This window comes from Mustela erminea, chromosome 16, assembly GCF_009829155.1.
Source record: "Mustela erminea isolate mMusErm1 chromosome 16, mMusErm1.Pri, whole genome shotgun sequence".
Lineage (NCBI taxonomy): Eukaryota > Metazoa > Chordata > Mammalia > Carnivora > Mustelidae > Mustela > Mustela erminea.
This window is the reverse complement of record NC_045629.1, coordinates 83553702-83580899: the sequence shown is the minus strand read 5'-3', so window position 1 is coordinate 83580899 and position 27198 is coordinate 83553702. Positions and strand designations below refer to the sequence as shown.

At 66.7% G+C, this 27198-nt stretch overlaps 1 protein-coding gene across 7 annotated transcripts in view; it reads right to left on the bottom strand.

Annotated features, from left to right (window-relative positions):
• Positions 1-27198, bottom strand: part of ADGRB1 (adhesion G protein-coupled receptor B1) — a 75487-nt gene that overhangs the window by 23286 nt on the left and 25003 nt on the right. For 6 of the 7 annotated variants that reach the window (XM_032316356.1, XM_032316350.1, XM_032316351.1 and 3 more), the window contains 15 exons: positions 26628-26738; positions 25992-26156; positions 25714-25878; positions 25112-25285; positions 24704-24868; positions 24388-24489; positions 23257-23363; positions 22844-23038; positions 22575-22643; positions 21828-21936; positions 19947-20090; positions 19408-19483; positions 19160-19262; positions 18146-18189; positions 3859-4000 (listed from right to left, as the gene is read on the bottom strand). In XM_032316356.1, coding sequence (XP_032172247.1) covers positions 3859-4000; positions 18146-18189; positions 19160-19262; positions 19408-19483; positions 19947-20090; positions 21828-21936; positions 22575-22643; positions 22844-23038; positions 23257-23363; positions 24388-24489; positions 24704-24868; positions 25112-25285; positions 25714-25878; positions 25992-26156; positions 26628-26738 — 1871 coding nt within the window. The remainder of the gene's footprint in view (positions 1-3858; positions 4001-18145; positions 18190-19159; positions 19263-19407; positions 19484-19946; positions 20091-21827; positions 21937-22574; positions 22644-22843; positions 23039-23256; positions 23364-24387; positions 24490-24703; positions 24869-25111; positions 25286-25713; positions 25879-25991; positions 26157-26627; positions 26739-27198) is intronic. The other variant, XM_032316352.1, reaches the window with a different exon arrangement.

Here is a 27198-nt window from a genome sequence, read left to right as displayed (position 1 = left end):
GAGCTTGGCCCCAACCCACACACAGAGAGCAGAAGCCAGCCGGCCTCCCACCGGAGACCGGTTCCCTCGCCAAGTTTGGTGCCACCCCAGGGCCTTTGCACATGCTCCTCTTGCTGCCTGGTGCTCTTCCTCTGACCTTCACATGGCTGGCTCTGCCTTCAGTGTAGAGGTCACCACATCCCAGGGGCCCTCACTGACCTGGTTCCGTCTGAACCAGCCCCTTGTCTCTCTGCCCCATCACCCCATCTGGAGACTCCCTGGGGTACAGGGCCCCCACGCACCCAGGAGTTCTTTTTTGTCTATAAGGTCCCCGTTGGTTTCTACCCCATCAACTCCGCACTGTCCACCTCCTCTTGCACCCTCTACGCAGCCAACACGTCCGAAACACAGACCTCCCTCCTTGAGCACGGTCCTTGCTGTCCTGTTACTGCTCCAACACCACCCGTGGCTCACAGCTCCCGCACAGAACAGCCCTGGCCCCTGGTCCCACGCTGAGCCCTGACCCCGGGGAGGCAGGGGACACACTTCCGAGCACATCATGGCAGCAGCTGGCTTTCCAGTGCTCCTCCTCGCCAGGCTGTGCGCCGGGCTGTGGATCCCTCCCCTGTCCAGGCCCCACTGCAGCTCGGAGCCAGACAGCATCGCCCCCTCACAGATGTGACTCAGAGCCACTGCTCGCCCACCCAGCGGCCAGTGGCACAGCTGGGCTCTGACGGTCTGGCTCCACACGGAGCTCGGGTGGCAGTGGCGGTGGGGGGTTGCCTGGGTCCATGCCCCTGTCTGGAAGCTCGTTCCTCCCTGGCTCCTGGGGTGGGAGCCCTGCACCCCCTCTCCACCCCTGGACTCCTGGTCCCCGTGGCCACTCCGGGCCCCAGGGTTCCCGACGCCTCCACTTGCTCAGACCCCAGTCCCCACGCCCGACCTACCCCAGCCAGGGAAGAGGGAGGTGGCGCCCTGTCTTGCCCCAGGCCCAGCCCACCTCTGCCACCGCCCCACCTGCCAGCTGGGGTGCTCTGTCCCCACTCCTGCTGGGAACCCTCCGAGACCCCAGTAGCACCGCCACCCTGTCACCCCCCCCACGCAGCTCCCCACGGCCCCTGGGGTGTAGCTTCAGCTCTCCGCGGCTCTGGCCTTGCTCCCCTGCCCCGCGCTCCGAGCCCCACCTTGTCCCCCACTGACTTTTGCCTTCGTCACCTTCCCTGGCACGACCACTGCTCTTCTCCACTAAGCTCAGCCGGCCAACTCCTGTTTGCCCCTCAAGGCCCCACGAGACACCTCCTCCTGGTGTTCCCTTCCCAAACCACCCGGGGGAGGGAAGGAAGCTGTCGCCGTGCCCAGGGCACCTGTCCCTTTGGCCTGGGCTGCCGCAGGCCTGTCTGGACGCAGACCCCGTGCTCCTCCTGGGCAGGACTGGGGTCTGGCACAGGCCCCAGCCCCTCACAGGCGGCATGACGGGGATCTCACCCTTGTGCTTGGGCCCTCCCACTCAGGGTCTCCGGGGTCAGCCCCGGAGCCGGAGCTGGCCAGGAAGAGAGGGAGGTGCCCGCAGGCTTCACTGGCAGGCCGGCACCCGGTGGGCGGCGGAGCCCTGGTCCTCCTGGTGCTCTGGCTCCGAGCTCATGCGCATGCCCGTGGGGGGTCCCAGGGTCGGGCAGAGATGACCGCTGTGCCAGTTACTGCTGGACACACCTAGGCTCCCAGTGGCCAGGCACATTGCCCTCAGCCCCAAAGCCCCTGGGTGACTCCAGCCCCCATGAGCAGCCGTGCCTTCAGCCTCAGCTCCCCTTCTGGGATACGGGGCTGGGGTCCCACCTTCACAGATGCTGACACCAGAACCCCCCCCAGCTGTGGCTGCCGACCCCCGTACCAAACAAAACCTCCAACCCCTCCCAGAACGAGACCTGCCCGGCCTGACGCATCGACCTCCAATATGCCTGGCCCCAGCGGCCCGGGTGCAGGCCAGGCTGGGGGCAAGGCCCTGGGCCCCAAGCCTTCTGCTCCTGGTTCCACCAGCTTTCACCAGCATTGGCCACCTGCCCCTCACCAGACCCGGCCTCCATGGCCCAGCTGACCCAGAGCTCAGCCCCTGGTGGGACGCCACCTTCTGCGGAAGGCGCTGACTGTGGCACGCGGTCCACACCACAAACCCTGGGCCGGCAGGGCCCTCCCCCCACCCCCCTCAGCTGGCCCGACCCTCAGGGCTGTCACTTCCGTCTGACGGCAGGGGTCATAGGGGGAGGCTCAGAGTGACAGGGCACGAGGCTGGAGTCTGTGTGTATGAGGGACCAGCCTGTGCGGTGACACTCCGCCACACCAACCCTGGGCACACATCCCACTCCGGAATGCTCCCCTGCCCCCGGTCCTTCCTCTCCATGCTCTGGAGGATGGGCGGCCACCTGGGGACCCTGTCCTGCAGGGTCTGGCCCCGCAGGGACTCAGGAAGTCACAAGTCCCATTGGTTGCTCCCCTGAGCAGAAGTCTGCTGCTGTACCACTGATGACCACCTACGCAGAAAGCCACCTCTTCCAGGGAGTCCCCGGGATGCCCCTGGTTGCAGCTTTCAGAGCCCTCCCCAGAACCGACAACACCAACAGCCCTGTCACAGGGACAGGAGAATGGGGGAGAGTACCCCAAAGTCGGGACCAAGAGCACAGACCCCCGTCCAGCAACTTGCCCCAAGACCTTGAGCAAGTCGCCCTCCCCAGGGCTCAGTTTACCTGCCTGCCGACGGAAGGTTTTAGTAGTGATGACCTCCAGGGTCCCGTTGGGCTCTGCCCCCATGGGGAACACTGCTCTCTCCCCACCCGTGTCCCACTGGACAAAGGGTGGTGGGCAGAACGTTCTCAGAAAGGCCCGGAGCCATCTTTCACATTGAACCCAGGATCCCCTGAAGGGAGAGCTGTGCCGCCCCCACTGGATGAGGGCCAGCTGCCCCAAACACCAGGACAGCCAAGTCCCCCACCCCACTCTGTCCTCCACATCTGCTGCTCAACGATCCTTCCGCACGGGCCTTAGACCCGGGGTCTTAGTGAGCGAAGACCCCAGCCCCTTTCCCTCCTCGGGGGACTCAGTGAGTAGGGCGAGGGGGGGGTGTTTCCTGGGACCCATGAATGGCGCTCAGCCCTGCAACAGACAACCCCTCAGCCCCAGGGGGCCAAGCCCAGCACCCAGGGCCCCAGCCTGGGAGCTGGCCCCAGATGCCGTTGCCATAGAAACCAGCAGCCCCCACAAGAATCACAGGAACAAAAAGGAGGCCCCTGAGATGATGGGGCCTTCCCCAGCGGAGCCGTGGACCTGGGCCAGACCCAGCACCCTCAGCCACCCAGGGACCCTGACCTGGGGACGTGGCTGCCTCCAAAGACCAGGGTCCACTTGGGGAGGGTGGGGAAGGTCTCCCAGCCAAGGTGGCAGCTCCTTCCCCTCCCTCTGCTTGGAGGCCAGGGCCCCACAGCCCAGCTGAGGGGCGCACTGCCAAGTGAAGGGGTACACGGGCTCCGCCAGGCCAAGCCCTCCCCCAGTCCTCAAAAGCCTGGGCCCAGCCTGCCCGGCTCCCGTGAGGATGGGTTCCGTCCAAGGTCCATGCCTCCAAGGAGAGTGGGGGACACTCACCCATCGGCCCCTGGGGGAGAGGGGGGGCTGCGCAGCCCCTCCCGGGCCGGTCCCCAACTCCCCGCTGCCACCCACCCGGCTCCCACCCACCCTCTCCAGAGGCCGGCTGGCCAGTGGGCCACGACACCGACCGGGCGCACGGACCCGGGCGGGGATGGGTCCGGCCCCTCCCGCGCCGGAAGCGCCCGCCCCGCGGCCCCCTCCCCGCCCCCACCCCGCGCCCCCCGCGCGTCCCGGCCGGGGTCTCACCGCGTCGGCGCTGAGCTGGGCTAAGATGGCGAAGGTGGAGAGCCGGTCACAGAGGCAGCGCGTCCGGAGGGCGTCGAGGGGCACCGTGCGGCAGCCGCGCCACGACCAGGGCCCGAGCTGCGGGGGGGCGGGGGAGGAGGGCCTGGGGGGCGGGACACACGGGGTGGGGTTGGGGGGGGACAGGGGCGGCGTGAGCGGCGGGCGGCCGGCGGCCCGGCCACCTGTCCCCGCCGGCCCGCGCCCGCACCTGCGCCCGCAGCCGCGCGCCCGCCCCGCCGCCGGCCCCCGGAGCCCCGCGCCCCATGGCCGCCGCCGAGCCACGGGAGAGCGAGTCTCGGGAGCGCGGGCCGCTGAGCCCTGGCCCCGCGCCCGCCGAGCGCCCCGCCCGCCGCCGCACCCCCCCCCCCCCCCCCCGCCAGCGCCGGAGCCCGAGCGGGAGCCGGAGCCCGAGCCCGAGCCCAGCGGAGCCGAGCCCAGCGGAGCCGGGGGCGGCGGGCGCGGCGGGGGCGCGCCGGGAGGGGTGCGGGGGGCCGCCTCCGCCCGGAACCCGGAGCCCGGCGCAGCGCGGGTGACCTTGGGACGGCCCCCGCCTCCCCCTCCGCGGGCTGGTCGCCCCTGGCGTCCGCCGCCCCAGGCCGGGGACACAACAGCCTTCCCCGCGGTCTGGAGGCCCGGGATTGCGCCTTTCCATTTCCACACCCGGGCCGCCGGCGAAGCCGGTCGCCGCTGTAGATCCAATCCCCATCCCTGCAAGGCCCGCCGGCCTGCCCAGGAACTTAGGAGTGCCCAGCCACCACAGCTGGCCCTGGGCTGGCCCTGCCTGCTGGAGCCCCTGGCCTGCGGGGTGGGGTGGGGGCGGGAGAGCCGCTGGGCCTGCGACTAGGGGCCGGGGGAGGGGACTCCCGCATGTCTCAAGCAGGAAACCCTGCCTGGGGATCCACAGCCTGGAGGGGTCTTGCGGACCCAGGGCCACAAAAGGCCTGCGCTCTCCCGCAGATAACTCAGACCCCATGCCTCCTCTAGGGACTTCCGGGAAAGTTCCGGGTTTCTGCAGCGGGGGTCTTCCCAGGACCTGCCCTAAAATCGAGTGGGTGGCGTCAGGCCTCTGAGCCCAAGCACAAGGGAGCCGCAGAGTGCCATCGCCAGCTGGACTGCCTTCCCCGGCCCTGCACGCCCGGCAGGCTGGGTTTGACAGCTCCCTAACCAGTGCTCTCCCCATGGGGGCCCTGACCCGGCAGGTGTGTACACACACACACACACACACACCCTGGGAGTGCCGCCTCTGCTCAAAACCTGGGTTTGCAATCCACCAGCCTTGGCCACCTCCTCAGGGTGCCACCTGGGGAAGTTCCTACCCTCGCTGCTAGCTCCTGTTTCCTGAGCTGCAGAACGGGGAGGGTGCAGCGGGCACACACCGCAAGGCCCCCAGCACGGTGCCTGTGTGGATGCGGGAGCACCTCCGGGAACGAGGAGGGTCACTGGCTGCAGTGATCGGAGCGCCCGGGCTGGTGCTGGTGCCCAGGAGATGTTACACAATCCCTGCTCTGAGCTCCGGGCCCCGGGGGGCAGGGATGTATTCTGGGCTGGGCCAGAAGCCTGGACGTGGGCCTTGCTCTTTTGATTCCCTTCTCTCAGGGAAGGACCTGACCCCATTATGCGGAGAAGAAAAACTGGGGGCTAGCCCCTGGGGCCCAAGCGGGCTAGCCGAGTTCACGGTGGCGGCCAGGCAGAGTTTCACGGCCCAGGAGTCAGCCGTAGGCTCTGCGGGAGCACCGGGGCTCAGGCCCTGGAAAGCACCCCCACCACACCCCGGAGCGCCAGCTGGCCCGCTCTGTCTAGAGTTCAGGGAGAAGAGAGCACGGTGGCCTGAGCTCAAAGGGCCCAGGATTGGGGAGCTCAAAGCTCATCTATGTCGGGGCCCTTCCATGAGATAAGTGCAGAAGCAGCCACTAGTCACAGCGGGGGGCAGCCGCACCCAAAGACAAGAGACCTCCATGTCCTGCCTCCAGAGACGGAGAGACCACCAGCTGCAAACCAGGAGCAGGACAATGGAAGGAGCCCAAGAGTGCAGGGTCCTGGAGCATCCTGGAGCTCCCCGGGAGACCCCAGGTCCAGCCTAGTGCTCCCCACACCGTTGGCCAGAGGCCTATGAGGGCCTCGCTGAGTGCGAGGGCCCCACGTGGGACACGGGCATGGGGCGCTAAGCCCTGGCCAACGCTGGCCCCTGCCATAGCCCCTGTGTGCCCCTTCCCGCCAGAAGCTCCCTGTCCTCATGCCTGGAGCTGCACATGTGACCGTCCCCACGTGCCCAAGCCGCTGGCCAGATGCTGAGCCAGCCACCACGGCGCAGGCCAGGAGATAGCCAACAGCGCCACTCCGAGAGAGCCCCACAGACCACCCCTGTCTGTGGCCAGGCCGCCGCCCGCTCTCCAACTCGGTGCTCGTCCGGGACATCAGCCCTGGAGCTGTCCTTGTGAGCAGGCGTCCGGGGCCGGCCAGTCCTGGTTCCAGTCCCCGCTGTGCTTCTCAGTGTTCGGGCGTGAACACCGCCTCTGCTCCCCTCCTCCGAGCACAGAGAGGTGCGGGGGCACCCGGAAGCCAGCTCTCCCGCCTGGGAGCCTGGGAGGGAACGGCACCCCGAGGCGGGGGGTGAGGCCGGCTGGGCTGGTCTGCAGCCGGGCTGCCGGGCCTGCAGGGCGCCAGGCTGAGAGCTGCAGGCCACCTCCTGGGAGAACGCCAGCCTGAGCTACTGAGGAGGACGCTAATTAGTTTATCGGTCTGGTGGGGGGGGGAGGGCTGCTGCCTGCTTTGGCCTCCCGCAGCCTCAGGTCACAGAGGACACGAGAAGGGCCCCGCCCTGGGCCAGGCCAGCTCTCTGGGAGGCAGGCTGAGGTGCTCACTCTGCAGGGGGGCGCAGGGGCTCGTGGTTCCCTGTGGGACTGCCTTGCGGCCTCCCTCGGGCCCTACCTCTCCCTGACGCGGAGAGCCCTTGTGGCCTGTGTCAGGGAGGCTGGGACGGGGACCCTCTCCTTGCTCCCTCCCACTCCTGGGTGATAACGGTTTCCTGTGCGACTTGTCCCTGTAGCGCGATGACAGCCCTCAGCTGCCCCATGCAGACAGAGCCGCTGAGGCTCAGAGAGGAGGTACCCTCGCCCAGGGCCACACAGCGCGAGCGGCAGGGCCCGCAGACAAGCACCCGACCTTATCTGTCTGACGCCGTTCCAGGCACACAACCTCCGAACTCCTGGGTTGCGGGGGACACATCTGAGGGATCCTCAAGGATAAGCCGGGACGCGGCGCACAGAGAGGTGACATGCCCAGGGGCTCCCCTGCCCTTTCCCCCCACCCCCACACACATCAGGAAAAGAACTCAGGCCATGCGGGGCGCCCAGGGCTAGCTAAGCCTCCCGTGCCATGCAGACGTCAGCCAGGGGCTGACCTGCAACCAGACAGGTGGATAGGCAGTGCCTGACCCCAGCCCCGTCGCTGGCGTCTTAGGCTCCCCCTCCGACCCGGGAAAGGCCAGGGGATTCCCAGCCCTTCTTTCAGCAAAACCTCTAGGAGGCCTCCTCTTGTACCCCAACATCTGGAAGTTCTTCCCATGTCTGACCGGAGTGCTTCCTGCTCTAGGGACCCCGTCCCCGTCTCTGCAACCCAGGCAGGTCACTCTCCCCTCTTGCACTGGGAGACCATGTGCTGCCTCTTGACTGAGCTTCCAAAACTTGGAATATCTGGGTCATGGAGCCACCCCCCCCCCACCTCCCTGAGCCCAGGCCTGAGGAATCTGGGTCAGTGACACCTGCTCCTCCTCCCCTTGCTAGGTCCAGGGCGAGAGGAGGAGCTGGGGCAGTGGCACCCTCAGGACCAGGAGGGCAGGGAGACCCAGAGGGTGAGAGCGGGAGCTCGTCCATGCCTGAGTCCAGGGGAGGTTTGGGCGGGGGGCTGTGTCTTCCCCATCTGACCAGGGCGCCCAGAGCAGAGCCACGCCTCCGCCATCACACTGCCCGACCTGCTGGGAGGCCAGGCTGGTTCACCTCCACAGCCACCGTGGCCACAGCCGGCTCCTGGCTCCCGCAGTGAGGTGGTCCCTGACCCACAACCTCCTCCTCCATTCTGCTCTGCTCACGGCTTCAGCGTCCTCTTCTGCAGCCTCCTCTGGGGGGGCAGGCCCAGGCCCAGCCTGCTCACCTTGCTGCCGGCCCAGCGGTGGGGGCACCAGCCCAGACTGGGCAGCCAGCCCTCCGCCTGGGAGGAGGCTCAGCCCATGGCACCTCTGGCCCCCCGCCTCCTGGCCCGTGCCCCGCCCAAGAAGGCGGAACTGTTCCCGCTCAGGCGGGTTCCATCCCAGCTTCTCGGCGCTGAGCTGCCGGCCCTGTGAGGGGAGAACCAAGGCTCCGCCAGTGTGTTGTTGTGGGAGACGTGGGGCCGCATTGCTTTGGGCCTGGTGCTCATAGTACATCAGGGGACGGTAACAGAGAGGGTGCTCTGACAGCCGGCCCCGCCGCCCCATCCATCCGTCCACCCACCGAACCAGGGCACTCACTGCATTCATGAAACCTCCTGCCGGCCCACGGAGCAGGTCTATTACGGGACGAGAACCGTCAGGGTCCCCTGGGGTTTGATGGGCTAATTCACACTGGAGTGTGAATGACTCATAGGTAGCCTCCTACACAATCGAAAAAAGCCGGAGTGGGCACAGCACAGTCCAATAGGGTAACCGGAAACGGGCAAAGTATCTGCTGCAGAGGCTTCTAGAGGCCCCTCAGGACTTTCCAGCCTGGTCTTCAAGATCATCAATGGGCTGGCCTCCCCTCATGCTCCCTACACCCTCTAGCCTAGGACGAGGCCCTGCTAAATCACACTTCACCCATCAGAAGGCCTACCCCCCCACCTCTCCCTGCTGACTTCTGAGCCACAGATCAAGGTCTGTGCTGAGTCTCCTCCCTGGATAGCCTATGAACTCCCGAGCACTACACCAGACCTCTCCTTCAGGCTCTACCCTGCTTCTGCGCTAGGACCCCTCTCCCTGGGTCCTGCCTCAGCCCACAGCCGGAGCTCGTCAGGACTCCCAGGCTCCCCCGGCCCCATTGCACCTGCCGGCCCACGCCAGCTGCACGGAGCCAGCGGGGACCCAGCACACAGGCGCCGTCTCCTGCTTCCAGCCCTTGACCTTGGCCAGTGTCTCTGACCATGGTCCCTCCTGTCCCCTGGCTGACTCACCTGGTCCTTTGGGGAAGCCTCCTTGAACTCCCTCTGTGCCCAGACCTATCCCTGGTGGCCACCAGCTCATGAGAACCTGCAGGCCAGGTCGTGTCTGCCCCGCCATGGCCTGGCCCAGGTCAGTTCTACCCAGTCTTGGCTCAGGTCCTGGGGGCAACACCCATGGTCCTGGGAGGATCCTGATATCTGCAACACGTGGACCCTGGGGGAGGGACACCTGCCTGACCAGGGTCTCGCTCAGCGTGCTGCCGGGTTAGACCCGGCCTGCGCTCCTGCACATGGGCTGGCCCTCCTGGTGCGGCCGGTGTCTGAGCCGCAGGATTCTGTCCCGGGAGCCTCTGCTCACGATGCAGAGACGCCGGCCTCCTCTCGGCCCCCTGGGCCGGCCACGCTCGGAGTCCGCTCCCGGCTGCAGGCCTGGAGACCTGGTCCTTCCCGTGGTCCAGGCTCTCCCCCTCACATCCACCACACCCGGGGCAGACCTGGGCCTCTGGGAGAGTGTGGGACCCTGGCCCACCAGCCCTGCAAGCCAGCGGTCTGGCCTCCTGACCCTGCTCCATCTGCTAACCTCCCCCCGCTCAGAGGCCTGCACCCCTGGGACCCGACCTGAGCCTGTCACCTCACTTAGAACTCCCCCCGGCACCCCTCCGTCCAAGCTCTGTCCCTCCTGTCCCCTACCTCTGCCCACTGATGGATCACTGCCTTGGCACCCACACTTCCGCCAGGGGTCCGCTTACTCATTCATCCAGGAAGCGCCTCCCCGGCCTGCCTTTGGCAGGCTCTGTGCTCAGTGTCCCCCGACAGATCCCAAACCTGCCGCCTGTCACAGCCTGCTCAGCCCGGTGGCCTCCAAGAGGCGCTCCCAGACGCCACAGCCTCCCAGCCCCCCAGCCTCCCACTCGATCTTCTCCACTCCGGGGGCATCTGACACTGACCGCTGTGGTCCGGCTGGCCACTGCGCCATGGCCTGCCCCAGGCCCCACAGGGAGGGGGCCGCGATCTCACCGCCTTCACTGTCACCGCTGTCTGTGCCCTCATAGCTGCCCCGAAGCCACCGAGGCCAAGACGACGTCGCACGAACCCCATCGAGCCCCTGACAATGCATCCGTGGCCACCGCCGCCCTCACCGCCACCATCAGCACGACGCATAGGCAAGGCCACCATCACCACCACGTCGCCACCACCACGTCGCCCCTGCCACGGGCAGTCCCGGAGCAAACGCTGTAATCACACCGCCCCCGACTCCAGCTGCGTCACCACCACCACAGCCCTGATGTCGGCCACGCACCCGCCGCCATCACCCCCCATACTGTCACCAGCAACACCGCCACGGCCATCACCGCCATCCGCGCCGGCACTGCCGCCATTGGCATCGGCAGCACCATCGTCCCCACCGCTGTCCCGCTGTCTCTGTGCTTTCATGGTCCCCGGCGTCACCGCCGCCGCGAGCATCCCGGGTGTGGCCTCGTCAGAACCAGCTCCGCGACCGTCGCCGGACCGACACCGGCTGCCAAGCCCGTTGCCAGCTTTCACCCGCGAGCACTTCTCGCGTCTGCCGTGTCCGGGGCGCTGGGTAGACGGAACCTGTCTTACGGGAGGTCCCGCCGTCCCCGTCCCCCAGGGACAGATGCACACAGCAGCCACACCGTCACCACTGCCTGTCACACCCCGACCGCCACCCCACCTTCCAGGCATCGCGCAGTTCCCCCGACTCCCAAAGGCCCAGTGACCCTGGCACTCGACGTCATCCCACCGTGCCCTGCTTCCTGCCGCCCTGGCCCCAGCACCGAGGCCTGGGGGCGAGAACGGGCCCTTGCCACAGCTGTCCCACCCTGTGCCCTCCCACAAGTCGCATCACGCCCCCCCCCCCCCCGCAGGCCCCCAGCAGGGGCCGTGGCTGCCTGGGAAGTGGGATGAAGACCTTTCGGCCTCAGGAAACCGGCTGTTGCGGCCTCTGGCGGAGGGAAGCGTCTCAAGGGAGGAGAGCACCCGTCCTGCAAGTCCAGCCCGTGGACCCCTGCCTCAGCCCCTTTGCACATGCTGCGCTGGGGCCCCGAGGGCCTCTGCTGCCTGCCTCCAGGTGGGCTCCAGCTGGGGAACCTCACGCTGGGCCCCCGAGGCCGGCGCTTACCCCACAGGGCACAGTGTGGGTCTCTCCCGAGCTTCCTGGAGGACGGGTAGGGCCAGCGCCTACCTGCCGACCATTGCCCACCGGCCGACCTCTACTCAACACCCATCACCTCATTCCGGCCCTGCGGCAACCCCATGTCTCAAGGAGCCAAAAGGGCTCGCCCACCACGACCCGGTTAGTCAGGAATGGGGCCGGGCTTCGAGGCCAGGCCTGCAGCAGGCAGGACCCCTGCTCCTCCCACCGGTCCAGCTGCCGGGTCACAGCGCGTGCTCTGGACCTGGGGGTCTGGTCTCCGAGAGGGATGGACAGACGCCGCCGTAACGACAGGGTGGGCGAAGGCCCGGCAGCCTGCGGGGTGGGCTGGGCCTGGGAGGGTCCCGGGAGGGTGGGGATGGCGGCAGGACGGGGTCTGGGCAGGGCGGTCCCTGCGGGACCAGATGTTGGAGCACGGTGGAGCCCCCCTTGGGTGGATGCAGGGGGGCCCCGTGTGCCCATGGGCAGAGCATGCCCTGTGGGTGGGCGCTGCTGGGAACATGCGTCTCCGGCACGGTGCCCCTGGAAGGACAGCCGGACGGGGGGACGGGGCCCGGCTAGGAGCGCTCCAAAGCAACTCTGTGCGCTGGCCAGAGGGGCCCTGTGTGTTGCCGTGTGCACCCCTTCCTGCAGCAACGTGGCCCACCCCCCAAGCCAGAGCCGGGCACAGACTCACGTGGCAGAGCCTGTGGGGGGGCTGCTGGGGGAGTGCGGGTGCCGAAGGCAACGGCCCCGCCTGGTCCCAAGCCCCCCTTCCCAGGCCTCTGGCCACTAGGCCCTGTGGCCGCAAACAAGCAACGTAGGTGACTTCGTCTACACCGCACTCCCGCCAGCCCATCTCCCGCCCCTGCAGGCACCTCTGAAATAGGGCCACCCACGTGCCACCCAGCACTGGTCCCACTCTGCCGGCCTGGTTTCTTGAGCTCAGGGGCCCCCTCCTTGACCCCTGTGTCTCCGTGGGTGCTCTGCTCAGAGGACCCCATCCCCACCCACCTGCGCGTGTGGAGAGGCTACGGGACGGATGCAGGGGCCTCGGGTCACAGCTGGACACACAGCAGAAGGAGGCTCATGTGCAGGGAAGGGCCCCGCCCCGAGATGCGCCCTCCACACCAACACGCCATGCTCCTGGCCAGACCACCCCCTTCCTCGGCCAGAGCCCCTTCTCTAGACATGCCCCCGGGTCTGTGCCCGGCCAGCAGTGACCAGCATGCTGTGCCAGCAGAATGAGGGGGAAACCAAGGGAGAGCTTCAGGACAGGAAATGGGCAGGTAGGGCCGTGGCCAGCTCTGGGCCAGCACTGGCAGTCCCGTCCTCTGCCGTGGCCTGTGAGGTGCCTGGGGGGGGCTGGGGGGCTGGCGACACCTCCCCAGCGTGGGTCTGTCTCCTCCATCATACGGTCAGAGAAGCTGAGGCCTGGGTGCGCGCAGTGGGTGTGGCAGAGCCGGGGTTCCCGAGCTCGAACGAGGAGCGCCCCTGACCCGCCAAGTGTGGCCGGAGGACACACACGGGGCCTCCCACCCTTGGGACACCCCGGCCCAGCGGGCGTTCCAGTGGGGGCGGCTTCCTCGGCCCCTGCCCTCCTGGGGGCCCCCCTCATCCCACAAGTGAGTGGTGAGGGGTGGGCGCACCTTGGTGGATATCCCGCTGGGTGGGTGGCATGGGGGCACCTCGACAGTGGGACGCTGCCAGACCCCACTGGGCAGACTGGCTGCAGGGAAGGAGGGAACGGGCGGGTCCCAGTCCCCTGAGGATGAGGGGCCCCTTCAAACGGGGCCCAGTCCAGCAGCCTCTGTCACCTCCTGGAGGCTTAACTGTGTGTCCCCAGCAGGGGAGACACGTGGGCAGTGGACGAGACCCAGGCCCTGCCCGGGGGGCCCTGTTCCGCAGGAGTAGGGGCAAACGGGGCAGGAAATACGCCCTGGGGTCTGAGCTGGGAAGGAGGGGCAGGACTGTGAGTGTGGGAAAACGGGCAGGACGCACCTCTCAGAGCAGGTGGTGTTGGAGGCTGCAGCCGAACTGGGCGCAGGGGCCAGGCGCACACAGGCCACCCGTCCCTGAGGGGGGCAGCAGCGAGGGGCCCGTGGGGTGGAGGACAGTGGCCGGGGGGAACCGGGCTGTCAGCCAGGAAGCAGCCGGGGGTGCCATGACCTCCTGGCCCATCTGCCCCCTCCCGCTCCCGCCCCTGCAGGAGAGGGCAGGTCCCCAGCGTGGCCCTGCCAGCCCCCGCCCCCCAAGGACGAAGTAGGGGGAGACTCAGAGAAGGGAAGGGCACAGGGGAAGGGGCTGGAGCGGACTGCAGGGCTGCAGGGGGGTGGAGGGGGGCACGGGCCGCCCTCTCCCATCTCCCTCCTGCCTGCCGCCTCTGCCCCCATCAGGAACCAGCCTTAGTGGGAGGACTCGGGCTGGCTCCCAGCCGCTGACAGGGACCTAGGGACCCTGCCAACTCTCCCTTCCGCTTCCCCTCCCCTCAGCCTGCCCCTCACCGCCCGCTCCACGGAAACCAAGGATAGGGGCAAGGCTCTTAGAGGGACTGGGACACACTCGGGGGCAGGGGCCCCAGGGGAGGGGCGAGCCTGGGTCCCGCCTGTCCCTGGGTGGCAGGGCCAGGCCAGGCGGCCTCCCAGGCCTGCTGCTCTGCAGACAGCAGCCCCTGGGAGTCAAGGAGGCATGTCTGAAGAGCCTGGATCGGGGCTGGGCTTCGGGTGCGCGCAGGACGCCATCCCTCCGGCAGCCCGTCCTGGTGTCCGCGCCGCAGGCTCAGCTCGCCAGAGGGAGAAACCCCCAAGCCGGGAGCACTTGTCAGAGGCTCCGCAGCCCATGTGGGTGTGGGTCCTGGGGCCCCCCTGGGGCTGGTCCCCCGCACACCCTCCCCCAAAACTCGGGCATCCCAGGAGGCGCACTGGCGGGGAGTCCCTGCCCCCCACCTGCACACAGGGTCCCAGCTGAGCAGAGCAGATGGTCTCCCGGAATCTTACCAGCTCTGACTTCAAGGTTCTAACTTAGCGGCTGCCATGAGGGAGATGCCAGGAGTTGGCCTCTTGGGACCACAGGACGGGGGGCCCAGGATGGGCTCCAGGCCCTCATCAGCTCTGTCACCCAGTCTATCCTCCACCTGCCCTCCTGCATAGCTGGGAGCTCCACAGACCCCCCTTTCCCTCTCCAACGCCCCCGCTCGCCGGGCCTCCCTGCCAGGGCCAGGCTGCTGCAGTGCTGGGGAGGGGGCGCCGAGCCACCAGCCGGGGATTTGGAGCGGGCCGTCGGGGTCTTCGGCTGGGAAGGGGGATTTGGCCGCATAATGCGGGCGCCTGGGGCGAGGGGGCTCCAGGGAGCCGTCAGGAACCAGAGTTAACCGAGCCGCTGAGCGTGGGTGTTGAGGCTTCGTGTGGAAATGTGTGTGTAGCTGGGGGCGAGGCCGTGGAGGGTCTGTGCTGTGGGCGGGAGCCTCTGACTCAGTATTTCTAAGACGAGCACATCACATGGCCAACTGTCGCATGTGTCTAGAAGAGGAGGTGGCCCGGTAAGCACGTGACACTCATGTGATCATCTGTGAGCGTCCTGAACAGGTTCCAGAGAAGACACAGGGGCAGGGCTCAGCATGTGACCGGGGTCAGGGCTCAGTGTGTCACCGGGGTCAGGGCTCAGAGTGTGACCAGGTTCAGGGCTCAGAGCAGGACCAGGATGAGGGCTCAGAGCAGGACAAGGATCAGGGCTCAGAGTGTGACCAGGGTCAGGGCTCAGAGTGTGACCGGGGTCAGGGCTCAGTGTGTGACAGGGTCAGCATTCAGAGTGTGACCAGGATCAGAGTTCAGCATGGGGCCAGGGTCAGGGCTCAGTGTGTGACCAGGATTAGGGCTCAGAGAGGGACCAGGATCAGGGTTCAGCATGTGACCGGGGTCGGGGCTAAGTGTGTGACCAGGGATCAGGGTTCAGCATGTGACTGGGGTCGGGGCTAAGTGTGTGACCAGGGTCAGGGCTCAGAGTGGGACCAGGATCAGGGCTCAGAGTATGACCAGGATCAGGGCTCAGTGTGTGACCAGGGTCAGGGCTCAGAGTGGGACCAGGATCAGGGTTCAGCGTGGGGCCAGGGTCAGAGCTCAGAGTAGGACCAGGATCAGGGCTCAGAGTATGACCAGGGCTCGGGGCTCAGAGTGACCAGGATCAGGGCTCAGTGTGTGACCAGGGTCAGGGCTCAGTGTGTGACCAGGGTCAGGGCTCAGAGTGTGACCAGTTTCAGGGCTCAGAGTGGGGCCAGGGTCAGGGCTGAGTATTTGATAAAGGTCATGGCTCAGAGTGTAACTGGGGAAAGGGGTCAGCAGGTGACCAGGGATCAGGGCTCAGCAGGTGACTGGGGTCAAGACACTTCATCTGCGATCAGGACTGGGCTCAGGGATCACAGTCAAGGATGGAAAATCACTATTTCTCTTCAGGTGGTCACTGCCTCCCTCTCCGGCAAACCCCCACCCACAATCCTGCACACATGTGACCCTCTTTCTCAGCCCCCACCCCCCCACAGGTCCACATCAGCACAGACTCAGCTCCTGGGTCACAGGTGGAAGCAGACTTGGGGCCCTGTACTTGAACCCTCTGTCTGATCATCTAGGAAACCCTGGGCTCCTCTGAGCCCCTTCATAGGGCGAGGAGCAGCCCCCCACCCTGGCCATGGAAGGGAGGTATCCAGCACAGAATAGGGGTGGGTCTTGGGGACACAGCCAGGTCCCTCTACCACAGCACCCCAGTCTCAGACCCTCCCCCGTGGGCCCCGGGCTACCCAGCCATGGGTTGGATTCCTCCATCCCCACTCCGGAGAGTCCCACTGAGTCACAGGCTCATAGGTGGCCCGGCTTTCTCCGAGGTGGCAGCAACAGTGCAGTCAGGCTCCCGGGGCCCCGCCCAGGACCCTGCCCAGGACCAAACAGGGAGCTCGCATGCGAATGCTACCTGGGGCACGTCGCAAACGCGGCGCCGTTGTTGGCCCCTTCCTTCTGTCCTGGGGCCCTGGGCCCCCAGGTATAGAAACTTTAGCCATTCCACGCCTCCAGAGGGGACCGCGGGTGGGTGGGGCATGCTGGGATGGTGCGCAGGCCCCCCGGCCCTTGAAAGAGTTCATGGCCAGAGGTGAGAAGTGGGAACCTGGCTACAGGGTGGGCAGCCGAGGCTCCTGGAGGGCAGGGTCGGCCTCGAGGTCCTCCTGGGCCACAGGAAGGCCCTCAGGACGTGAGCGGGACGTGCTGGCCCGGCCGGGGCTCTCGCAGCTGCTGCGCAGGGAGGCAAAGCGGGTGAAGCCCACCTCTCTGGAGAGCAGTTTGCTTCCAAGAGCTTCACACGGTCCCAGGACTGGCCGGCGAGGAGACTCTCAGAAATGAGGGCGGAGCCGTCAGGAGAAAGAGAAAGAAGGCCCTCCAGGGGTGACCCGTGTGGCCCAGGGCTGCGCGCAGCCTTCGGACAGCCCCTGGGGAGTCGGCGAAGGGCCAGATGGACAGACCAGAAGCCACAGCTCAGCCCGGCTGCCTGGGAATGGGGACTCAGAGGGGCTGGCAGGACGCCGCAAGCATGAGGGCCTGCTTCCTTGTCTTGCCACCATCACTCTTTTCAGACACCCCATTTTATACCAAGAGGTTCTGCTGCTTGTAAAACCCAGAGAAAAGCAGGACAGCAACCAAAGCCAGAGGGCCACTTGCCAGGGCAGCAGGCCGGCCAGCCCTCCCCCAACCACGCCGCCGCCCCAGGCCCAGAGCCGGTAAAGGCCAGTGGGATGTGCCCGATGGCTCCGCGTGACCTCCGAATAGAGCCCTGGGGCTGCCTGTCCCTTTTGCTGTAGTGTTGTCTCCAGTGCACGGTGCTAGGTCAGGCCTCTGCTCAAACACCGTCCCCTCAGAGAGGCTTCCATGAACCTGCTTTAAAAGGCACTTGACCCCACCTGCCACAAGTGTCCCCTGTCACCAGAGCCATCTGGCTCCACTTCTTGCCATGGGGCATGAGCTGACGCTTTCATAGGAATCTACATATTCCTGCTTTACTGCCCTCCTCAGCGTGGACAGGACAAGGCTGAGGACAAAACCTGATAGAGAACTGCCTTCTCTGTGGCTGGTAATCACTGGAGGCTGGCGGACGGATGGACGGACGGACGGAGGTGTGCATGGACGGGTGGATGAATGGGGGTGGAGGGGGCGGTGGATGGGTAGATGCTGATCCCATCCCAATAACTTCCCTAGCTCCTGACACAACAGCCCCCGCACACCGGCCCCATCTTGCCTGTCCTCCAGCCTCCTGCTCTTCCTGGCCACACCTCACATGCCACATGTGCCATCCAAATCCCATGTCTGTGCTCAAGCTGTGTGTCTGCCTCCACGCCCTTCTCTGCCAGGCGAGCTTGTCTCGAGAATCAGCTGCCGCGGGAGCCTTCCTGCCCTCCCAGGACACATGCCCATGACTGCCCCACCCCGAGCACAGGGGGTTCGCAGCATGCCCCCCAGGCTCAGAGGGCCGGGCGGCGCACCTCACACTCCCAGGCGGCCTGGGGAAGGGCTGCAGGGATGCCTCAGGGATGCCGACGCCAGCGCTGAGAGGGACGGGTGGTGACAGTGACGCCCACCCTCTGACCACACCAGGGAAGGCCTCACCGCCCCCCCAGGATTCAGACCGCCCCCGCCTGGTTCCAGGATTCTGACCCTCCTTCTCCGAAGGCTTGGGGCCTTGGCCCAGCTCTTTCCTGGGAGGGGCCAGTAGCAGGCTGGGTGGGGTCCAAGCTGCCTCAGAGCCAGACGTGGGCAGGGAGGGGTCACGTGAGACACGGACAGGTGGGAGGTCATGGCCTCGACCCTGAAACTACACCCCTCCCCGTGGGCCAGCCACCCCTGAGCCCACCCTAGAGGCCCTGAGGCCACAAAGTCCACGTGAACTTACACGTCCGACTCGTCCCACAGGATGCAGGTCTGGTTGGTGGTGCCCTGGGGGAGAGAGGGGAGGAGTCAGTGTCATGCGCCCCCCTGCCCGGGACCCGCCCTAGGGTGACCGCCGGGGCCACTCACAGGCCTGCTAGGTGAACATTCTGACTCTGCTGTCGCCCCCAGAGAAGGAGCACGAGGAGGAGGAAACTGAGGCCCAGAGTGGGGAAGGCACTGGCCCTGCTCTCAAGCCACTCTCGGCCCCTCCCCAAGTGGGGCTGGGCAGTGATGGCTGAAGCCCATGTCAGGAGCCCAGGCAGCCAGTCCAGCGTGCTGGGAAGACTGCCCCCTCCCACGGGGCCCTGTGGGGTGGGCACAGGCGGGGCCTCAGCAGACCCTGTCCTGCAGGCCTGTGGAGCCAGAGCAGCAGGGGTCCTGGTCACCCCTGAGCGGTCGTGCACCCCGAGGGCTGGTGGGAACGACTCAGGTCTCCACCAAGCTTGTGGCTCCCATCTACGAGGGGAGAGCCCAGGCACAGAGAGGCTGAGCCACTCGCCAGAGGCCACACAGTGGGACAGATCAGGGCCAGTTCTCGACATGACCCTGGCCTTGGGTTCGAGATGTGGCACTGCTCGGTCCTGGGTGGGTAATGGATCTGCTCACACTCTTGGCTTCCTGGCTTTCAGCAGGTCCAAAGGGCACGTTGGCCCTGGGTCCTCTGAGGCCTGACAGAGAGCCCCAAGGAGCAGGGCACAGTGGGACTGTGAGGCCCGGGACAGACTCGTTTCTCAAAAGGGGACGGCTCTTCCCCAGGAAACCAAGGCGGGAGACCGGGCAGTGGCTATAGAAGTGGGCTGAGTTTTGCCTCTGGCGTCCCCCGCTCTGTAGCTTGAGCAGACCACACACCTCTTGGGCCTGTTTCCACCTCCATCGTGCAGGAAAGCGAGCAGCAGGCTCAAGGGAGACCCACGAAGGCCACAGGCCCTCCACGGAGCAGGTGGGGGAGCTGCGTGGCCCTGCGCATGGCACTCACGTTGTACAGGTGGGCGAACTCTATCTCCAAGGGTGTGAGCAGGGAGCGTGGCGGGGGCTTCACCGTCACGGAGATGACCTTGGAGTTCAGCACGGTCGTGTTCCTGGGGCAGAGCCAGCAGGCGTTGGGGGAGGCGGGGGGCGGGGGCGCAAGGGCCAGGCTTCCCCTCCCTGTCCCTCCCCTGAGTGCCTCCCGCTGGCCCACGCCCCCCCATGCCACGTCCCTTCCAGGCCCGCTGGGCCTCCCACCTCTGCAGGGCCAGGAAGCTGCCCAGGTTTCTGTAGAGCACGGTGCCCACCACGAACACAGACGAGTCATCAGCCTCTGGAAGGGAGCACCGCGGTCACCCTCTCCCGCCTGCCACAGCCGGGGCGCACGCCGGGGCGCACTCCAGTGCGGGGAAGGGCAAGTCCCCGGGAGGAGGCGCAGGCTCCTTGGTCGTGTCCACCCCCATCACACACACAGCACTGTGGCTGGAGAGCTGGGGTGGCGGTCTGGGTCCCCTGAAGTGACCCCGAGGGCTTGGGGGGGCAGGAGAGGCCCTCCCCTCCCTGTGGTCCACGGGAGCATTCAGCAAAGGTCGCCTAGGATCTTTCAAAGGCAGGAAGAGCAGGGAGGGCTTCCTAGAGGAAGGGGTGACCTCAGGATCACGGAGAAGAAGTGAAGGCTGCCCTTGGCCCTTGAGGCAGCAGGCCAGACTCCAGAAGGAAGCTTCTGGGGGGTGCGCCCTCGGACCCAGGGCCTGAGTCTCCCCTGAGGGCCCCTCCCGCAGCTTGGGGCTCCTCACCTGCCAACCCCGTAGAGAAGACGCTCCTGGACACCGTGACCCTGTCCTCCGGCACCTTGGCCCAGTCGCCCGTGGCCCTCCAGCCCTTCATGGGGAAGCTGATGTCTGCGGCCCCGCTGGCCGGGAGTTTATGGATGCTGAGGACTGGAGTGGACCCAGAGACAACAGGGACAGAGACAGACGAAGACGGCGCAGCTGTGCAACCAGGAGCCTTGGCCCTGGGGAGCTCGCAGCTCAGAAGGGGCCCCAACCTGGGTAACCTTCCAGCCTCTCCCAAGCCTTCGAAGGACGCCCACCCCCCGGCCCCAGCAGGAGCGCCCTCCCACGGTGAGGACCCAGGCTTTGACTCAGCCCCCATGGCCCCACAGGGGTCAAAGGCAGCTTCTGCGGTCAGGTCTGTAACCATAGAGGGGTCCCCCGGAGTACTGTCACCTTAGTGGCCCCCCTTTCCTCCCTGGGATGCTGGAGCCCAGCCCCCTCCCCACCTGCTCCACAAAAAGGAACAGACCCCACCCCCCAGGGTGTCCCTGCAGGCAAGATGGGGGCAAGGTGGCACACACGGGATTGGGAGCATGGGACTGGGGTGGGGGGGTCCCAGTGTCTCCAAGTCCCCCCCACCCCAGCCTGCCATTGTCTGGCGGACGCCATGCCCCCTTCTCCCAGCGCCCCACGGCCTGCCCTCACTAGGTGTGGGGGAAGGACTGGGCTCTGGAGCCCACAGCCTCCGCCCGCGGCTCCAGCCCGCCTGGCCTTCGCCCACCTCTGCGGCCTCGACCCCAGCAGAAACCCAGCACAGGCAGCCAGTTTGCACCTCCACCCCCGCCTGTGCTCTCACGGGGCCCCCTGCCCGCACTCCCTCAGCCTCTCCTGCCTGGCTCCCTGGCTATGCCCCCCTCACCCCTGCGTGGTCCCTTCTGGGGACCAGGGCACCTTCCATCTAGGAGGACCTGAGCACAGAGATGGGGCCCTTCTCGCTGAGGCCCTGAATTCAGGATATGGGGTATATGGGCCACTGCTGCGGGACATGGGGCGTGTGGGTATGGGGTTGGGTGGGGTGTGTGAAGTGGGGGTATATAGGTACCAGTAGGGCAAGGGTGTGTGCGTGTGTAGGCCCGTGGGGTGTGGGTTTGTGGGTGTGTGGGGTGTGAAGTGAATGTGTGGGGGGGGTATGAGCGTGAGGTGGTGTCAGTGTGTGTGTGTGTGAATGTGGGTGTGTGTGGGCGTGTGAGTGTGGGAGGTGAGTGTGCGAGTGTGGGTGTGGTGTGGGAGGTGTGTGAGTGTGAGGGCGTCAGTGTGTGTGGGAGTGTGCAGGGTGTGCGAGTGTGTGAATGTGGGTGTGGGTCTGGGGTGTGAGTCCGTGGGGCACACAGGTGACACCACGGGATCCGTGAGACGCAGGTGTCTGACAGGATAGTTGGGGTGCTCTGGGGCTCTCTGCAGCCCCCCGAGGCGATCGCTGGTGGCTGTCCCATCTTAGAGACTGGGCCACTGGGTCAGTGCACCTGCACTGGGAGGAGCCGGAGACCCTCTGATGAGACACTTGGGGGCAGAGGGCACGGACGGGCTGGCTGCACGGTCCCGCCGTGGACCCTCCGGGCAGTCCCAGTGCAGAGAGGGCTCTGGGAGGTGCAAGCGAGGGCTGGCCCTGGCCGGGGCTCCTGCTGTGTCCTGGGCTGAGACGCCCTGTGGTCACCCTCTGGGATCCCATCTGGCCACGGTCCACATGGAGCTGGGGGCTGTGTCCTTGTGAAGGCGCAGGGAGGGCCCATGCAGGGCGTCTGGCCGCTGCCTGCTCCCATGGACAAGGACACCGACGTGGAGGGTGGCCCAGGGCTGCGGAGAGGACTGGGGAGGGGGTCAGCGGAGTGGGCAGGGGCTCACCCAGGTTGTCTGTGACCTGGTACGCGTCCCGCAGGTCCTTCATGCGGAAGCCGATGACGCCTACGAAGTCCTCCACCAGCCGGAAGAGCTCCTTGGCGTTGGGACCCATCTGAGACCGGGTGGGGGGGGGAGGCAGGGAGCCTCAGAACCCATGGGGACCACGGAGGGAAATGAGGGTGTCATCGAAGCCCCCACCTAGCCTGGGACGCACCCTCCGGCTCCTCTGCTCCTGCACCTGTCACCCACTATCCAGGGTCCTGTCGCCCATTCCCTAGCACCGAGAAGCTCTGGCCCCAACTCGGGAAGCAGGGTTGGACCTCTGAGTATCCGCTGCCATTGTGCACAACAGAACCTTGAGCCCAGAGAGACTGCTGTGCTCGTGGGCAGGGGTCAGCCTGGGGACAAGGCCAGGGTCTCTGGATACCCACAGTCCTATACCAATTATTGTCCTGGGACCAGGAATGGTGGCAGGCTCTAGGTCAGTCCAGGAGGAAGGGAGGCTGACCATGTCTCAGTGACCCCAACACGTACCACGCGGCCCACACCTTTCCTGCACCTGCCCACCAGGTGAGCTACCGTCCTCTGGTGGATGGGGAGACAGAAGATCAAAGTCAGACCAGCTCAGAGGTCCTGCTGGGACTTGAACCCAGGACCCCACCTGGGTTAGCCTGGGCCCCAGCAAGGAAGCAGACATGTCTGTGCCCACCCTGCTGCTCTGGCCAGGGGGCCCCAGACTGCTGTCCGTACCAGCTGGGCCTCCTCCCACTTGTCCCGGTTCTCTTCTGCCAGCAGGTTGCTGATGATCTGCACAAAGTTCTGGGAAGAAGAGGAAAAAGTGCCAGTGAGCAGGGAAAAGGCACCAGAATTCTGGCTCCGTACGCTCCCGGGATCAGGGCTCAGTAATGGGAGTCAGGGCCCAGCTGGTGGCCAGGTCAGGGCTTAGCGGGATGCTGGAGTCAGGGACTCCCTAGTCACCCTCCCAGGCGCCCTCCCCAGGGCTGCCCTCTGGAGCCCACCTGCGCGTCCCCGGGGGTAGGACTGTAATACGCCCTCCGGAAGATCTCCGTCATGTTCCTCAGGACGTCGATGGTGGAGAGAAGGTCCCCACTGTAGCTGGTCCCATCCTGGGAGATCTCCACCAGCGTCTGGATCACCTCGGACACCCCCTCCCCAGGCAGCCCACGCTGCGCCTTCGCCAGGTGCTCCCGAGTCTGGGGAGACGGAGCAGGGTGGATGCCGTGGTTCCGCCGGATACAGCAAGGCAGGTCCCAAGGACTCCCACCCTTGGGCCTCCTGCTGACCCCAGCCAGTGCCCGGAGCTGACTCAGGTCCACAGGCCATGCCGCGGGGGTCGGCCGTTGGGCCGGGTCTGAGATCAAAGGGCAGAGAAGCGCCGGGCAGGGCGGGACACCGCAGAGCCCGCTCTCACCATCATCTGGATGTTCCGGTAGTCGATGGAGACACAACGGATGTAGGTAGGGGGCTCCCAGTAGGCGATGCCCTCCTCGTCCAGCTCGCAGCGTCGCAGGATGAGGCCTGGGGAGACGGCGGGTCATCTCTGCCTCCAGCGGGGAGATCCCACCCTCCGCTCCCCGGCACAAGCGCCTCTAGCCCCCAGAAGCAGGGACCGGCCAGCCGCCTCCCACTGAGGGGCCGCGCGGGGCCCGCCTCCCTTGTTTGCTTCCTCCAGCAGGTACAGCGGCAGCTCCCGCAAGGACCCAGGACGCCGCCTGCATGGAGGTGGAAGCCTCGGCTCGTCGGGAGGCCTGTCCTGCAGCTCCTCTCAGCCCAGAGCCCCCGGGAGAGCGGACAGCCGGGGTCCTGCCCAGCGCCACCCACAGCACGGCAGGGGCCTCAGCTGGCTTGGGCATCCCGTGGACACCTCAGGGGCCCTGGGGCCAGGGAACGCACTTCTGGGGCGTGGCCAGGGCCGGGCATGGCTGTGCGTGCACACCACGGCGCTGGCCACAGAGAATGGCCACCGACACGGGCCACGAGCCGCACGAAGTGGGGGAACGGACGCCTGTTCCAGAGCGAGGCGCAGGATCACAGTACGGGGGGATGTGGTCACACTTGCAGACCAAAGTCCAGAGGTCACACCATCGTGTGACCTGCGTTTCCTTAATCTTGCTTCTCTGTTTGCCTTATGCTCCCGGGAACACGTAACCCAGATGGGGCGGGGCTCAGGGATATGCAAGCCCACCTGCCCGCAGCGCCCCCACCACGTTCCCCACGCTGCGTGTACCGCCCCACCCTCTCCTTAGGACAGCACTATCTGGAGAGCCCCTTTTACAGCGAGAAAATGGAGGCTCAGAGAGGTCAAGTCACGTCCTAACGTCACACAGCAATAAAGGTCCATCCCTTGCGATGGGCTTTATGGGGCTACTGGCTCTTGGGGAGCGTTTAGAGCACTGGGGCGGGTCGCGGCGGGCCCAGCCGTGCTGCCCTGGCTCCAGTGGGCACGAGCTGACGGCTCTTTGAGGCAGGCCCGGAGGGCGTGTCGGTGCCTGTCCGTGAGGTGGGACGGGAGCCCCACATGGCCTGTCCCCCCAGCCCTCACCTGTGGCATTGCGAGGACACCGGACTGCAGCCACCTCTCCTGCTGGAGTCTCCTTCCAGACCACCGTGCCGAAGTTGTCCTCGTCACAGATCTCATGGGGCTCTGCCGAGAGGCCAGAGGCAGTGCGTGGGGCAGGGTGTGGGAAGGGGGGCCGGGGGCTGGCAGCAGACGGGGGAAGGCCAAGACCCTTCCAGAACACCCACTCTCTCCAGGCAGAGCTGTTCCCAGCGAGCTAAGCCCCAAGCCCACCCAGCTGCTGGGGCGGGGGGCGGCTCCTCCCCAGAGCCCAGAGGGGGGTGGGAAGCAGGACACTCACCGGGACACCGCTGGGCGCCGCACGGCCGCTGCTCGTCCTGAGGGCCCTGGCAGGCAACTCCCCCGAAGAACGGACCGGAGCAGACTCGTTCTCGCCGCTGGGTGCCGCCCCCGCACGTCACACTGCAGCCGCCCCATGACGCCCAGGTCTGCCACTTGCCATCCACTGCAGGGCACAGGCAGGCACGGGGCACACAGATGGGGACAAGGAAGGCACAGTTCCGGGGGCCAGGGCTCACAGAGACACAGGGACCCAGGAATGTAGCAGCAGGAAGCCACAAGGGAAAAAAGAAACCGGGACCCCCCACCCCCCGCCGCAAGCACAGGCCCCACAACCACCCCCGTTGTCCCACGGATCCCCCCAGATGACCGCCAGTACCCCCCATGGGACCCAGGGCACGGTCCTGACCTGGGCACTGCTGGAGGAAGCAGTCCCGAGTCTCCACCCAGTGGCCCTGGCATTCAGCGCCCCCGTAGGACGGCCCGTTGCACTCCCGTGTGCGCTGCTGCCGGCCCTGGGAGCAGCTGGCGGAGCACGCGCTCCAGCTCGACCACTCGTTCCAGTTTCCATCCACTGCCCGGCCCGGGGGAGACACGGGACAGGAAGCCAGCGTGAACACCCAGCCTGGGGCACGGGTGCGAATGCCTCCGGGGACCCCCCCACCCCACCACCACGCCTGGGCCACAGGGGACAACTGCACGCCTGGGGGGGTCTCACCGCCCAAGCCTGTGAAGGTGGGACAGAAGCCTGGGTCACAAGCGTGAGCCCCTCTAGGGGCCTGCCCGTCCACCATGCATCCTGGGTCCTAGGTGTGAATACCTCTGAGGCCCACTGCACCACCACCAAGCCTGGGACACGGGTGTGACCACCTGGGGGGGACCATGCCGTCCCAACACCCATGACATACAAGTAAGAACGCCCTAGGCTCTCCGACCTTTGAGCACCCCAGCACGCCCCCCAGACTCCTGGGGCTGCCCATCACCCAGCCCAGCCCCCTCCCTCTCACCTACCAGGACACAGGGCAATGTTGCAAAACTTAGTTTGCTTCTCGGGGCCCTCACAGGGGTTGCCTCCAAACTGGGGGGGCCTGCAGGTGCGCGTGCGGTCTCGGAAGCCACGGCCACAGGTGCTGGAGCAGAGGCTCCAAGGCGACCACTCATCCCAGGCGCCGTGCACTGCGAAGGGAATGGAGGGCACGGCTGGGCTCAGCCACCCCAGGGTGGGACGCAGCTGCCCAGGCCCCTGGCCCGCCCGCCCCGCCCCCAGGCCCGCCCCCTCCCAGACGTACCTGGACACACCGCGGAATTGTTGCACAGCCGCTGCTCGCGCAGAGGCCCGCTGCACTGCGTGCTGTAGGAGGAGGACACGCAGAAGCGCGTGCGGGTCTGCCAGCCTTCGCCGCAGGTGCTGGAGCACACGCTCCACGGGGACCACTCCTCGGCCGCGGGGTCACCTGCGGGCCCAGACCGACAGCATCGAAGGCTTGCCACTGCCTCCGTGCTGAGGCTGCGGTCAGACTCCGAGGAGGAACGCCCCCACCTCCCCCAACCCCCTTCATGCTGGGCAGCAGGCGGCCAGCGAGGCTTAGTTCCGACCCGGGCTGACCTTCAGGACTTGCCGTCTCCCCTACAAGGCTCACAGCCTCTGTGGGTGTCCTTGTGCCACCTCTGGGTCCCCGGGTCTAGCCCCAAACAGGCTCCCTTGCCTGGCACCCATCCCCTAAAGCCAGTCTGCTTGGAGACAAGCGCCGGACACTTAAGAGGGAGTCAGAAGGTAAGTCATCAAGGTTGTTACCTAGATGTAGCGGCAACTAATAACATGCAGTTCTTGCCCAAAGACCCCACACCCTGAAACCAACCTTCCCCACTTTGTAGGGTTTCAGTCCGACTGCAAGCGCATCAGGCCCGCCCAGCCCGCAGCTCACCTGTCTGCGGGGACGGGAAGCCGAAACGCTGTAGCTCATCTCCCAGCTCCTCTCGCCGCCGGGCGTCAGTGGACCGCAGGGACTGGCTTCGGGAGCTGGCACGCCCGGCCGCTGCAGGACGGGCTCAGGTCAGTGTCCCGGCCACCGCCTGCAGCACCGCCTTGGGAATTCGGGAGGGGCGCTCTGGGCCCTGTGTCCCTCTGTCCCCGGCCAGAGTGGGGTCAGGCTTTCCACATCCGGGTTATTTGGTCCCCCTGGACGGTCGGGAACCTGGGACTGGGACACCCTGGCCTGACACCAGCCCGTGAGGTCCCCAGGAGACTCCTCCTATGGGTCTCCCCTGCCCTAAGCCCCTTCCCTCTCTTCCTCCAGAGGACCACGTCTGAGTGGCTGCCGCCCTCTCCCGCTCAGCCTCCCGCCAGCGCTCCTGCCTCCCAGGCCCGGCCTCCTGACGCCCCCGATTCCGCCCCAGCTTCTTGAGAAGAGCTCCTCTCCCCAGGAAAGGCCCCTCACGGGACAAACCACGGAAGGACAGGCTCATTACGGGCTGATTTAACATGAGGGGAGCGGC